General features: G+C 36.7%; 1 protein-coding gene across 1 annotated transcript in view; it reads left to right on the forward strand.

Moving 5' to 3' along the window:
• SUCLG2 (succinate-CoA ligase GDP-forming subunit beta) overlaps nt 1-12546 on the forward strand; it is a 101951-nt gene that overhangs the window by 12540 nt on the left and 76865 nt on the right. Inside the window, exon 2 of the mRNA XM_054281196.1 lies at nt 7744-7885. Within this exon, the coding sequence (XP_054137171.1) occupies nt 7744-7885 (142 nt within the window). The remainder of the gene's footprint in view (nt 1-7743; nt 7886-12546) is intronic.

Raw genomic sequence — 12546 nt, forward strand, 5'->3', positions numbered from 1 at the left:
CCTTTTATGAACAGCCCCCATTTCTTTTTTCTATATTTTGTCAGTATATGGAGAGAACCATTTAGTTATTTAACACATCTTGTTTCAAAGAGTCATAGATGTTAGGAATAGTAGCAATTATCCACTAGAACAGGCAGTCTAGATTTACTAAACAAAAAGGTAGGGCCATACTTCATGTGTGTTTTTTATTTTATTTGAAGTTAGGTTTCATAAACCTTTGTTGCATGGACAGATCTCACTTGTTCTGAAAAGTGAATATATGGTTTATTGCTATAAAACAGTAAATTACCCTGCAGTTTATTGATCAAAATGCTTTAGCCTTTAGAAAACTGGGGAATGTGATAGGTAATTTTTTTCTGTGTATTTTACTGTTCAGGGTATTTCGTGTGCTATATTTTCAGGAATAAATATGGAACTCAAAGGCCTGTAGCTGTTAACTAGAGTTTGTGTGTGGGTTTTTATCAGTTCAAATGAATTCCCATTTTTAGGAATAAGTAATGGAAAGTTAAAAGGTCTTCAGCTGTACCTGTAGATTTAAACCCAAATGCTCTTGTTTAAGGCCTGGTCTGCTTATGGTGCTTTAATACAGACTAAAAAATAAGCAATTCCAGACTGCAGTGAACAAAAGTATGGAAACTGTTTTTTGTCAGAGAAATATGCAAGGCTTCTTCCTAAACTAGCTCACAGAAGCAATTTTATCCCTCATAAATATATCACAGAGGTCTAGAGTGAGGCTTTGATCATAATCTCAGTGTTGGATGAGGCTGCTGGAGCTGCTGGCACCAAAGGGACCTCGCTGCCATATGGCATCCCAGCCAAAGCAGGCAATTTGGGATGGGCATGGAACACTCTTCCCTCTGTGGCTTTTAAACAGCATGACCTGGATGCTAGCTCCTGCTTTGGAAGGTGAAAATTGCTGGTTTGTGGCAGCCAGCAGGGCATTAGTTGGGAAGGACATTTTCTGTCCTGTTGTCCCTAATGTGCCCCCAGGTTTGCAGTGTTGGCCATCTCTGAAGGGAATGTGTGCTGTGCCTCATGGGACACCTTAAAGCCCATCAGCCTTACCTCTTTCCAGTTTATATTCTTCAAAGCTTTCCCTACAGAGCATATTTTTGCATTCTGTGACTACATTTGTGGTAAACTTCTGTTTAATGTGGTGCCATTTTGCTCCATTTTTGTTTCTTCTTGAGTTAACTTACTCATTTTGTGGGCAGTGCCAGCAAACTGAAATAAGTGCTTTAGTTTGTTTTCAGTGGCCTATGTGGTATATTTTAAATACGTGACCTAATAAAATGTGTCTGTATCTGCAGTGGTTTATATGAGGGTATTCAGTTTAGTTTATTTCTGATGGTTTCTTTTTGAGAGAAACTTCTACATCTTTGTCAATTACAGAGACTGTATGTCAATAAATATAATAAAGGTTTATGCCTCACATTGATGAATGGTCTGCTCTTTCATTACTGTCATCTTTGTGTATCTGCTTTCCTTCATATGTGCTTGGAATTGTATTATAGGGCAGAGTGCACAAATTGAATAAACTGGAATGCTGTAGAATGTGTTGGCTAAGCAAATAGATTATTTTGGTGACAGACATTTATTTTTGATCACATACACTAAATACATCTCCTTTTAATTTCAGATACAGAATACATCTCACCTCCTCAAAACTGCCGCTATTTTTCTTCCCAATTGACTTATTTCCAATATAACCATTACAAAAAAGTCCAAGTTTACAAAACCTGATACTTTATATATTTGACATATAATTTGCATTCATGCAGAGCTAATTTGTGTTGCTAGAGCTGGCACAGGATCAATGAGCACAGTTACAGCTGGCTTCTGTGGAGCAACAGAGGGAGAAGAAAGAAGTGGGCATTTATTTGCCCAACTTTCCTGCCAGGTGCTTTTAAAAGTCCATCTTTGTTTTGTGATGCTAATACTGGCTTCCATTAATGCTGTAAATGAAAAGGGAATGTTGGATGTTAGAGTGTGTCTTCCTTTCAGCAGTGATGCAATAAAATGCATTCAGCTATGCTAATGAAAACAGTAGAGCTGCTCAAATTGTATAGGTGTGTCAAGGGATGTTCAATTATCCTAGAAATTTGCTTTGTGGTGGTTTTGTTTTTTTTAATAGTGTTGATTAACACTGGATTCTCTTCCCCAAGCTAGAATCATTTGGCATTTTATAAAAGTAGAGTCTTACCAAGAGAAAATAAGTATTTATATTTAGGGCTTTTTTTTAGGGAAATGATCTACACATGAACTCTGGACTTGATAAGGTGAAATATTTGATTGTGGATGATTAGCCAAGGTAGTTTTTACACGAGATTAGGCATGAAATGGCACTAAATTTTTTTAAATTTTAATTTTTTTAAGACCAGGAGGCCTCAGTTGTAATAGAGGGTATAATTTGAATCTTCAATTGTTTGTCAGACTTGACCTTTCAGTTAGTCCTTTTGACAGCTTCTTCATATTCTTGTTAAAGGACAGACTTAAGTGATTCTTTCAACTCTGTTTATTCCATTTTAAAAAGTCAGCCTTGGATATTTCACCAGGGAGGCCAAAGAATGAGAAAACCTTATCCTGAGCATAGAGCTTCAGGTAAGAAATAATCAGTGGCATAATCTGATGAAGTTTGGATTTACTGATGCTGCTCCTGTTTGGTGCTTACATGGAACATTTGTTAACATTTCTTTTCAAGCAGAGTTTTGCTGAAGTAGTTAACATGCAACTTGCAAACTTCTTGATGAATGTGTTAAGACAGTTTCTTCTGGTTTTATGTGTGTGTGTTTTCTTTTTCCAAAAGTAAGCACTCAAAAGATCCCTCCTGGGTCATCTGAAAGATGTTTTACATCACAGCAGTTAATGCTGCATATATAACAACGATGTCTCTGTTGCAGTGTTTTCTAAATCTGTTTGGGGGTTTTTGGGGGGGAATTTGGTGTTTTGTTTTTGGTGGGTTTTTTTTGGTTTTTGGTGGTTTTGGTTTTTTTTAATAATGCAATTTTTTTCTTGTCATGTGACAGCTAAAGAATTGGGAAATGGAATAGTGGAAAAATAACCAATCAAATCAATCAATTTGATTGCAAATCAAATACATTATTTGTGCAGAGCCTTTAGCAATTTATTAAAAAAAAAACCACCAAACAAAAAGGTGGTAAATAAGAGGTTATTCAGGTTTTGTGAAGAATCAATTATTTTTCTACCAGTAGTCAATAAACCACAGATACAATTCTGCAATACCTGACCTTGTTAAGATGAGCAAAAAGAAATATTTGATTTCTTGATGTGTGTGCCATTCATTTAATCATGCTGTGGGACTAAATATGGTCTCTGCTTATATAAAGAAGGAACTTTGGACAGAAAGCTTGTTCGGAACAAAATACACAATTCCCAGTAATAGTAATTTTCTAAGTCCTCCTCACTCTGTATACTTTTGGTCTACATTAATGTGATTCTGACTGGTAACAAAAATATTGGAGATTGAGAAGGGAAGGGAGATTAGAGGTGAAACCCAAGCAATACTTTGTGCTTTTGGAAAATGCCAAATAATTCTAGCCAGCAGGAGAAAATCTGGTTTGAAAGTTGTACTTGAATCAATAATTCTGTCTTCATCTCACTTCATGTTACTGCTCAGTTGAGGCCTTTTGTTCCACTTACTTGAGTTTTGGGATTTTTGATGTTGTCAGGCTCTCAGGAAATGTTATCAGTTGTAAAAGAGCTCTATTTAAATGTACTAATCTCTTTGATAAGCACTTTCATTAGAAATTTAATCTTAAGAAATATCTTATTAGGATGATTTTAAATCCTCTTTAAAGCTTTATTATTTTAAATAACAGCTTTTTATTTTCTGTGTACTGCTAGTAATGTTTTCTTCATTTCACAAACTGATTTATTCTTAAACCTTATTTGTGGTTTGAAAATAAACAACACCTTTTGATTTACCAGGCAGATCTGAATCTCAGATAAGATCCACTCTGCATCTTCAGTGTGTACATACATACACAACCCAATGTTCCCATATGAAAGGATAACAGAGAAATGCCACCAGTGGAAAATTTTCTGGTTTTTTGTCTGTCATCTTATAAAGATGAAAGATGAGATGTCACACAGGGAGTCAGGGTTTACTAAAATCCACACACAATTTCCAGTCTCTTCTTCCCAGGCTGGTGGGACAGGATCTACTCCTTGTACTGCAGCCCAATCTTGCAATAAAGAGAGAGATGAAACACAGATACAGCTTGAACTTGTGGAAAACACTGGGTGTCAGCTGGGACAGAGCTTCATGGAAAGATCTGAAACATCTCTGGTGTTTTCTGATATGTTTTCTGACCAATGTGTGAGGAGATAAAAATATTTGAGGAGGGATAAGATGGAAATAAAAGGTAATGAGGATAATTAACAGAAATTACTAAAAGCTAGACTCTGCTTTCCTGTGCTGTAAGTTTTCTTCAGCTGCTCTCCCCATTCCTTTTTCACATTGGGATTATTTTTCTGATGCTGATTTACCGTCTAATTCTTTAGTGTGTCTTTGCTGAGAGCTGGAACTGAACTGGCGAATCTAAGAGTGCTGTTTGATGCTGCTGCAAGCAATGGAACAGCTGTAGAACAGGAAAATGAGTAAAACAATGATGTGATGGCAGAGTTGTATTGTGTGCTGGATTAAAGTCCCCTTGTAACAACTTTCAAGGGGAAGGGTTGAATTGAGGCTGCCTGTAGAAGATTATGGGAAATAGCTTTCTCTCAAACATTTGTAGGTTTTTCTCTAGAGTTTTGGGGCTGTACCTTTGTGCATTAGCATCTTACTGTCAGTCTCACATGTGGATTTATCTGTAGAATGCATAAAAGTTTATGATGCCCAACAATTTAGGCCATTTGAAGCTCATCTGAGATTTTTGAGAATGCTTGGTATAAATGTATTTGGAGGGTAGGGATTCAAGGTTCTTGTATAAATTCAGATACAGGTTTATTGTAGCCAAAGCATCTTGGGCTGGAAATTAGTTCAAAGCAGCATCTCATGTTTCTGAGATTTCATGGTCACCTTTTTTTTGTCTTCACCCTAAAATGCATGTCCACGGCTGTTTTGATTTTTCAAGATAGTCTTGAAAGAGCAGTCACCTTTACAGATTCAAAGCTTGTGCTTTGTTTCGTCTCTTGTAACTGCTTTAGTTTTCCTGCTGTCCCCATGACATATGGTGGGTATCCTGCAAGTGCTTCAAAGCAAGTTTTTCATGTTCCTTGCTCTTCAGAGCTTCTGGTACAGACTTGAGATACTTATTAATTTCATTAAGCAGTTCATTCACAACCAGGAGTTTGTCTTTTGTGCAAAGACTTGATTGAAAGTCCTCAGTTGACGCTCAGTAAGATGATCCCTCTTAGAATTATGTGATATAGCAGGGGGTGTGCTCACTAAGCTGGAGTTTGTAGGCTTTGTTTTTCTGTGCCAGCAGTTGTTGAGCACACCTTTGTCTCATCACCCCTAGGACTGCTTTGACCCTTTTCAGAGGAATTATTCTTTTATTTCCTTTCTCTGTCCTTACTGTGGTCTAATTCATAATTTAGGAAAGAAATATTTTGTAATATCTTAATTGTCCAATTTTTGTAAGAGAAGATGTGTCCCTGTGCTTAAATATGTCTGCACTTTATGCATATTTAATAAGATTTTCAGCATCTCATCAGTGAAATATCTCTGTGGGATGTTTTGAGTTATATTTTGAGTTTTAAAGCTGTTGGATCCCAAAAGCACCTGTGAGGTGCTGAGAGGGTGTTTGGGAACAGAGGTCACTGCAGTTCCCATCCAGCAGCAGCCACAAAAATCTTTCCCAGAAATAATTTTTTTTTAACATTTTCCTTCTTATTTATTTGATTTAGATCAGCTTAGTAATACTTATATTGGAAACTGGTTTCTTTTCCTAAGTTATTAATAAAAGCTGTTCTGAAGACTTGATAAAATTTTGATCACTGGTTTTATAATTCAGACTAGCAATATTACTGAGCTGTAGAATTTTTTAGATAAATTAAAAGGGTCCCTCCTGCCCCTAGTGTTAATCCCTTTCTGGGAATGATCCTGAAGTGATAATTGTTAGAACCTAGAAGAGAATTTATAATAGGGAAACAAATTAAATGTCAACAATTATGAAAGGGACTTTAAATTTTGACCCTACCTTTGAAGTATTGCATAACTGTAATAACATATCATCCATGAATAGCATGGAGGAATATAAATCATGTGAGGTGTCTGTATGATGTGTAGAATTAGAGATAGCCATAGAGCAAACTGACAATGCCATTTTGTTCCTCTAAAATATGTTAATCAGGTTATGCATAAAAGGGTTTAAAATGTCATCCTGAGCTATTTGTAACTGTTTAAGTTCAGTGGGAGTCACTTTTACAGAAAACATGCAGTTATATACTGTAGAAGATGGGGTTGTGTTTTCTTTATGCATCGATCTTTTGTGCTGTGTTTCAAAGAGAATAGAACAGATGGGAGTTTGCTTTTGAGACAACTCAGCCTGTAAACCTTGAGTGTTGTGAGAGGGTGTGTTACTGAAAGACTTTAGCACAGAGAGGTTTTGTTTTCAGTATAAAGTTGCATTAGGTTGATAAATTTTTTATCATGCTGTTAGAGGTGAAAGTATAGTAAATAATCCTCTTTGTCCAACATTTCTAAATACATAGCACTGGCTTGCATGCTGTGTTCCTTACTTCAGGAGAAACCAAGAACTGATTGTGGCTGGCTGCCAGGGGGACAGCACTTTGTCTCTCCATGTGGGAAAGGCATCTTTGGCTGGCACAAAATGGAATTATACCATTGCCAGGAGCCAGCTCCACCTTTGCCATTATAACATTGCCAGGAGTCAGCTCCAGCCCCTAATTATTGCTTTTGTGTGAATCAATTCATCCTGTGTAGAGAATGTGTTCTTTATCAAAACCATTCAGTAAAGATCCTCTGACTTCTGTAGTGTTTCAAGGATTCCTGCCAGGACAAGCAAGTGTGATGTCTTTGCGTGTCTAAGATCTTTGTACCCATGGGGTGTAGATGTGTTTATATTCCCACAGGGGCATCTAAACTGGCGTGTTGGGAACAAGGAGGGAATTACTCTAATTATTCTCATTATTATAATTATTATAACCAGCTGTTGTTGGCCTGGCATGGCTGATGTGGTTGTGCTAGTGTCCTGCTGCTTAGAAGCACAGTGAACAAACCAGAGATAGCAGACCACTGAAAATAAATGTATTAGTGTATAGTTCCTTACAGAATAATGCTAATACCATGTCACTTGTTTTTCTTCTCAGATATACTTCGACAAATGCACAGAATCAGTGGAAATCATTTTATAGGGAAGGATTAGGTGAAATGTTGTATAAGAAGGATATTTAACATGAAACTGAATTTGTTTTAATGTAAGAGTCTGTTACTACTTTTATAGCAGAGGAAAACAATTGAAACATAAATAGACTTTGGAGTTCAAGCCAAATTTGCCTTGATATTAAATGCAAGACATTTTGTCTGGCCAAGTGAGCCTTGTGTAGCTTTTAAAAAATATCTATGGGTTTCAGAGCACTTGGGATGCACAAATGTTCAGAAAAGGCACTTAGGTAAATCAATAAGTATTTTACCTTTTCTCTAGGTGGTGTTTAATTGCTGGTTTGAGATAACCATAAGGTGGAGGAGCTCAGTGGGCTGTCTCATGAACTCTTCTTAATGAGCATTATGTTATTTTCCCCTCTTGTTGTTTCTAGGCTGTTCAATTAACCCCCAGACGATGGCTCAACCTGCAGGAGTACCAAAGCAAAAAAATAATGGCAGACCATGGGGTTACAGTTCAGAGATTCTTTGTAGCTGATTCTGCAAATGATGCCCTGGAGGCTGCTCAGAGACTGAGTAAGTTGACTGATAATGGGAGAACTCTGCTTCACTGGGTAGCAATCTGGAAAATAAATTGTTTTCTAATAAGTTTAAGCAGTCTTTAAATTCATGCTTACTGGAAAGCTTTGATATTTCATCCAGACCATAAGTATATGCTCAATTTTATATATGAACAAGTTTTTAGTGGCAGTACTTAGAACTTTATTTCTCAAATGTTTTGCATGCAGCATGTAAAGTGAATTCTTTAATTAACATTGTTATAATTCAGAATGTCATGAATAGTTGTGGGAGGAAATTTTTTTGTATACTTGATATAACTTAAGGATCTGAAATAAATGAACTTGTGTAACAAGCTGTTTTCAAACAAAAATTTGCTCTGTTAAAAAGCAAAGGAAAAAAAAGGTTGTGGCCTCTCCATTTTACAAGATACTTAGATATTTGTAAATGTGTGTGTCCAAATGAAGAAATAGAAAAGGTGAGTAGAGTTACCATCACAAAAGGACGTGACAGTGGCTTGAAGACAAGACCTGCTTCTGGAGCTTTGTGTTGTTTCTCTGACAACATCCTCATTATGGTGTGATGAACAAAAGATCATAATGTGGGTCAGAAATGAATTTCTGTAATAGCTTTTCTCTCTCAAAATAAAGTGTTAAAGTACTTTGTCAATCTGTTCTAACTGAAATAATTTTTCTATTTTTTAAAGTTGCACAGTTTTCCTCTTTTCATTCAGCTTTTGTTAATACATCAAATATCAAAATGCCAGAGGCCAGACATTATTGCCGCCTAATTGTGTAGTAACAGGAAGGTTTTTTGGTTTGTGCTTTACATAATGCACAGGCCACTTAGTTAAATGCATTTCAATTTTGCACACTGGAAGGTAAATTAACACAACTTACTCATATCCAAGATCTCATCAGAGCTCAAGTAGCTGAGTAGCATTAGCATAATGGCTTGTTCAATCTCTAGAACTTCATTAAGGTGATACATTCTTCAGTGATCAAAACCTTCTTATGACAATCAGTATATTTGAAAATATATCCGGAACAAAAAATGAAATGCAAGTGTTATGGGCATTTAGCAGTACAAAATGGCAAAGTGGGACATAAAGCAAAGCACATGAAATTGGAGTGTTTCCTCATGTCTGGAATCTGAGAAAATCAAGGCATGCTAACTGAAGCTGTGGCAGGTTTATCACCAGTCCTACAGCACTTAAACTCTCCTCTTCATGATTGAACTCATAAATGGATTGGCCTGTCCAATAACTATTGCTGTTCTTGATCTCTGTGACTATTTGGAGATATAAATTACTCCATTAAAGGCAGTGAACCTTCTCTGTTTTATGATGCTGGGTTTATTTTAAATAACCTCTGTAGCTTGCTTGCTTTGCAAATCACAGAAATATCTGTCTGTTAAAAACAAACAAACAGTGTTTAAATAAGCAAAAGTAAAATCCAGAACTAAAAAACGTTTGCTCATGCAACTTTATCAGGTAAATTTTATTTTAATTGTGTGGGCTTGCTAGCACTTCAGAAAGTGATGCCTTTTTTCATTTGATGTAGTTGCATTCAGCCATGGTGCACTACTGAGCGTGAAAGAATTGTGGTTTATGGTGTGGAATCTATTTCATGTTGGAATGACTGACACTCCATTGATCCACTTAATAATTAACAACATCCTCGTTATCATTCTGGTGCTGTGCTGTCCTTGTACTTCTAACATGCACTTTGAAAACTAAGAATCAAGAACATCAGTTTTGCTGCTGTGGTCATTGTTGTTCCAAGATTTTGCCAGGTTTATGTTCTTTGTGATCCCTCAGCTTAATATTGGCTCTGTCACTCAGGGTTATCTGCACAATTTGCAACTGAATATGCAACCACACAAAGTAAAAATATATGGGAAAACAGGAAAATTCAGCCTACAGGAGGCATGAAATATTATGAAATAAAATAACCAGTGAAGGTAGTTTGGGGATGTTGTTGATAGACTGGCATTCTGCAGTAAAATATGGGGAGAGGCCAACCTCCCCTGCCAAGTCCTTCTCAAAAATCTCCTGTTTCAGGTGCTGTGTGCCACGTTGCAGCTATCCTTCACTTTGACTTCTTCAAACAAGAAAAGGTGCTTGTCAGCATATTTTAAAGATAGCATAAAGTTCTCAAAACTTGAAAGTCAAAGGTTCAGTATTCTTCTTGTGAAAGGAATTTCTTTCTATAGCCCTCAGGAGTACAAGAAATGCAGAAAACAAGAATTTTCCTTTTTAATCTTACAGCATTACATCACTCATATGGGTCTGTGTGTGTGATAAAGGGGTACAGGTAAGGGGAGATAGGAATTTCTGGCATGGAAATCTGCATAAAGTTTGGAATTCACAATTTAATTTCACAATTTCACCAACTGTTTTGTGCTTGACAGAGCTGTCTTTACTGCTGCAGGGCCTGTGCTCACCAGCTTTGCTATTGTTGGATTTCCTGTTGATGCAATGGAAAGAGATGAGATGAGATGATTTTTTCCTGCTGTCTTCACTTGTCAGGAAGGTGTTAATGCATGTCTTCTTGAAAGGGTTTGCCTTTATCCAGTATCAGCAGTTTTGTTACACTCTGCTCATTTCCTCTGTTTCTCTCTATTTTTATTAATATATACGCTGGATGTTAATTTTTCTCAGATACTTTCAAAACTTACCAACTGTACAAAAGACAGTTCTACAAGGAATTTTTAATGGAACTAAAGGATTTTTTTTCCCCTTCTAAGATAAAAATGGCAGATGTAAAAAAATTAACATGACATCACTAATATTGACTTCAAAAGAAGTTGTACACAATACAGAATTAAGCCTCAAGGAATTCATTGCCTTCTATGTGCTAAGCAATTTCCCAGTGTAACTTTTGTAGAGAAGGCAATATTTACAGAGTGCCAAGAAATTCAGTCACAATAGTTTTCTGGTTTGTGTTAAAATTCCTTGTTTTTCAAAAGAGGAAGGAAAGATGTCTCATTTTGCTGGACGGTACAGTGTTGCTTGATCTGCTTTCTGAAGAAACTTAATTTGTAAACAAGTACTTACAATTCCAGTGCAACTATTTAATAGAAAAAAAAATACTTGGGAGCCAAGTTTTTGTCTGAAGTATAAGCTCATGTGGCTATTTTTATGTTAACCCACAAGTCTTCTGATCTAATTCTCATTTAATTTAGGGCTTGTTTACCAGAGAAGGCATTTCCTTACTTGCTCTTTCTTTTCCTTGTACTGTAGCACCAATACCTAAGGAAATAATCCTTATGTAGGCTGTGTGTGCATTGCCACTGCCTGCGCTGTGCATCATTTCTGGAAGGAAAATCTGTGCCCTGTGCATCATTTCAGGGCATCGTTTGCTCTGGGCTCCTCCAGCACAAGCCCTTGAGTCTCGTGTTCTGCTCTTTGTGCTCTGCCTGATGGAGAAGTTATTAAGGGACCCATCATTTGCAGCCAGGAGGTGGGCAGAGCTGAGAGGGGCTGTAATTCTGCTGGAGGGGGCTGCTGTGCACTGTCATTTGGCTCTTTGAGTCAGTGGAGAGCACAGAGGTGGCTGGCACTGCTGACAGTCCTAAATCGATGCCGGGAACTTGGCACGTGTTTCTTTTTCTGAATTTTAACAAAAGCAATAGAATGCTGCCTGTTGCCACTTAGAGTGTTTCATTACATTTAGGAATCAGTCAGGTGCAGTGTTCACACTCTATCACAGAGAAATGCAGTTCAATTCAGAGCAAGGTTTTTATTCACTCTTCTTAAAAAAAATAATAAAACAAAATATAGCCTCTGCATGTCCTGTTTCTATTGCTTATGCATGAGGGAACTCATAAAATTCAGCTTTGGACTGAAGGTGTGCTTTTTCTATCAGGCTGGAGAGGTAAACATGTATTTTATAAAGAACAGAAAAGGTTTATTGAAGCATCTTTTCATGAGGTCATTTACCTGTCACCTATTATTCACCATTTTTTAGAATATTGAAAGAGTTCTTGGTCGTGTGAGCACCAGGCTCCTTCCTATGTCAGCTCCTGAAGTTTTTTTCTCTCCATGGCTTTTTAATTTAAAGGGAAGGCTGCATTTTTTAGATGCTGTTTTAGATCTCTTATCTGAAAATTCACCTCTCTAGTACTAGTTGTGAAAACCACTTGAAAGCAATTTACGTTTAGAAGGGATCAAAAATTGACCTTTAGGCTGGTGTTGTCGTTTTTGTGTAGATCATGAACAATTTGTTGGTGATAATGCTGTCTGCATTGAATTTAAGCTTTTATGCTGGGAAAATTAAAAACCTCCTTGAACCTGATGTTTCTGAGGATATTTGAAATGTGATTTCAAGTCCTTTTTTGTTATACCAGGAAGAGCTTTTCTGTGAGTATCCTGGACAGAGTGGCCCCTATATAAAATTTTATTTGAGAAACTTGGCTACTTAGCTGATCTTTTTTTACTGTCATCATGGAGTTGCTTATATGATTTAATTTCCTCTCTGTTTCTGTCCATCAGGATAGGTAGCAGAATTGCTTCTTTCAGCATTTCTATGATTTTCATCTTTCTTTCCAGTCTATGCATCACTGTGTGAAGTAATAATTTTTCACCTGACATGATGAGTTATTTCTCAAAAACCCTCATGTTATAACTAGTTATTTTTTGAAGCCACTCAGGTAATCCTTTTCTGCATATATTGAAA

This window comes from Melozone crissalis, unplaced genomic scaffold (assembly GCF_028551555.1).
Source record: "Melozone crissalis strain CALT ecotype California unplaced genomic scaffold, PUWL_Pcris_2 ptg000029l_1, whole genome shotgun sequence".
Taxonomy (NCBI): domain Eukaryota; kingdom Metazoa; phylum Chordata; class Aves; order Passeriformes; family Passerellidae; genus Melozone; species Melozone crissalis.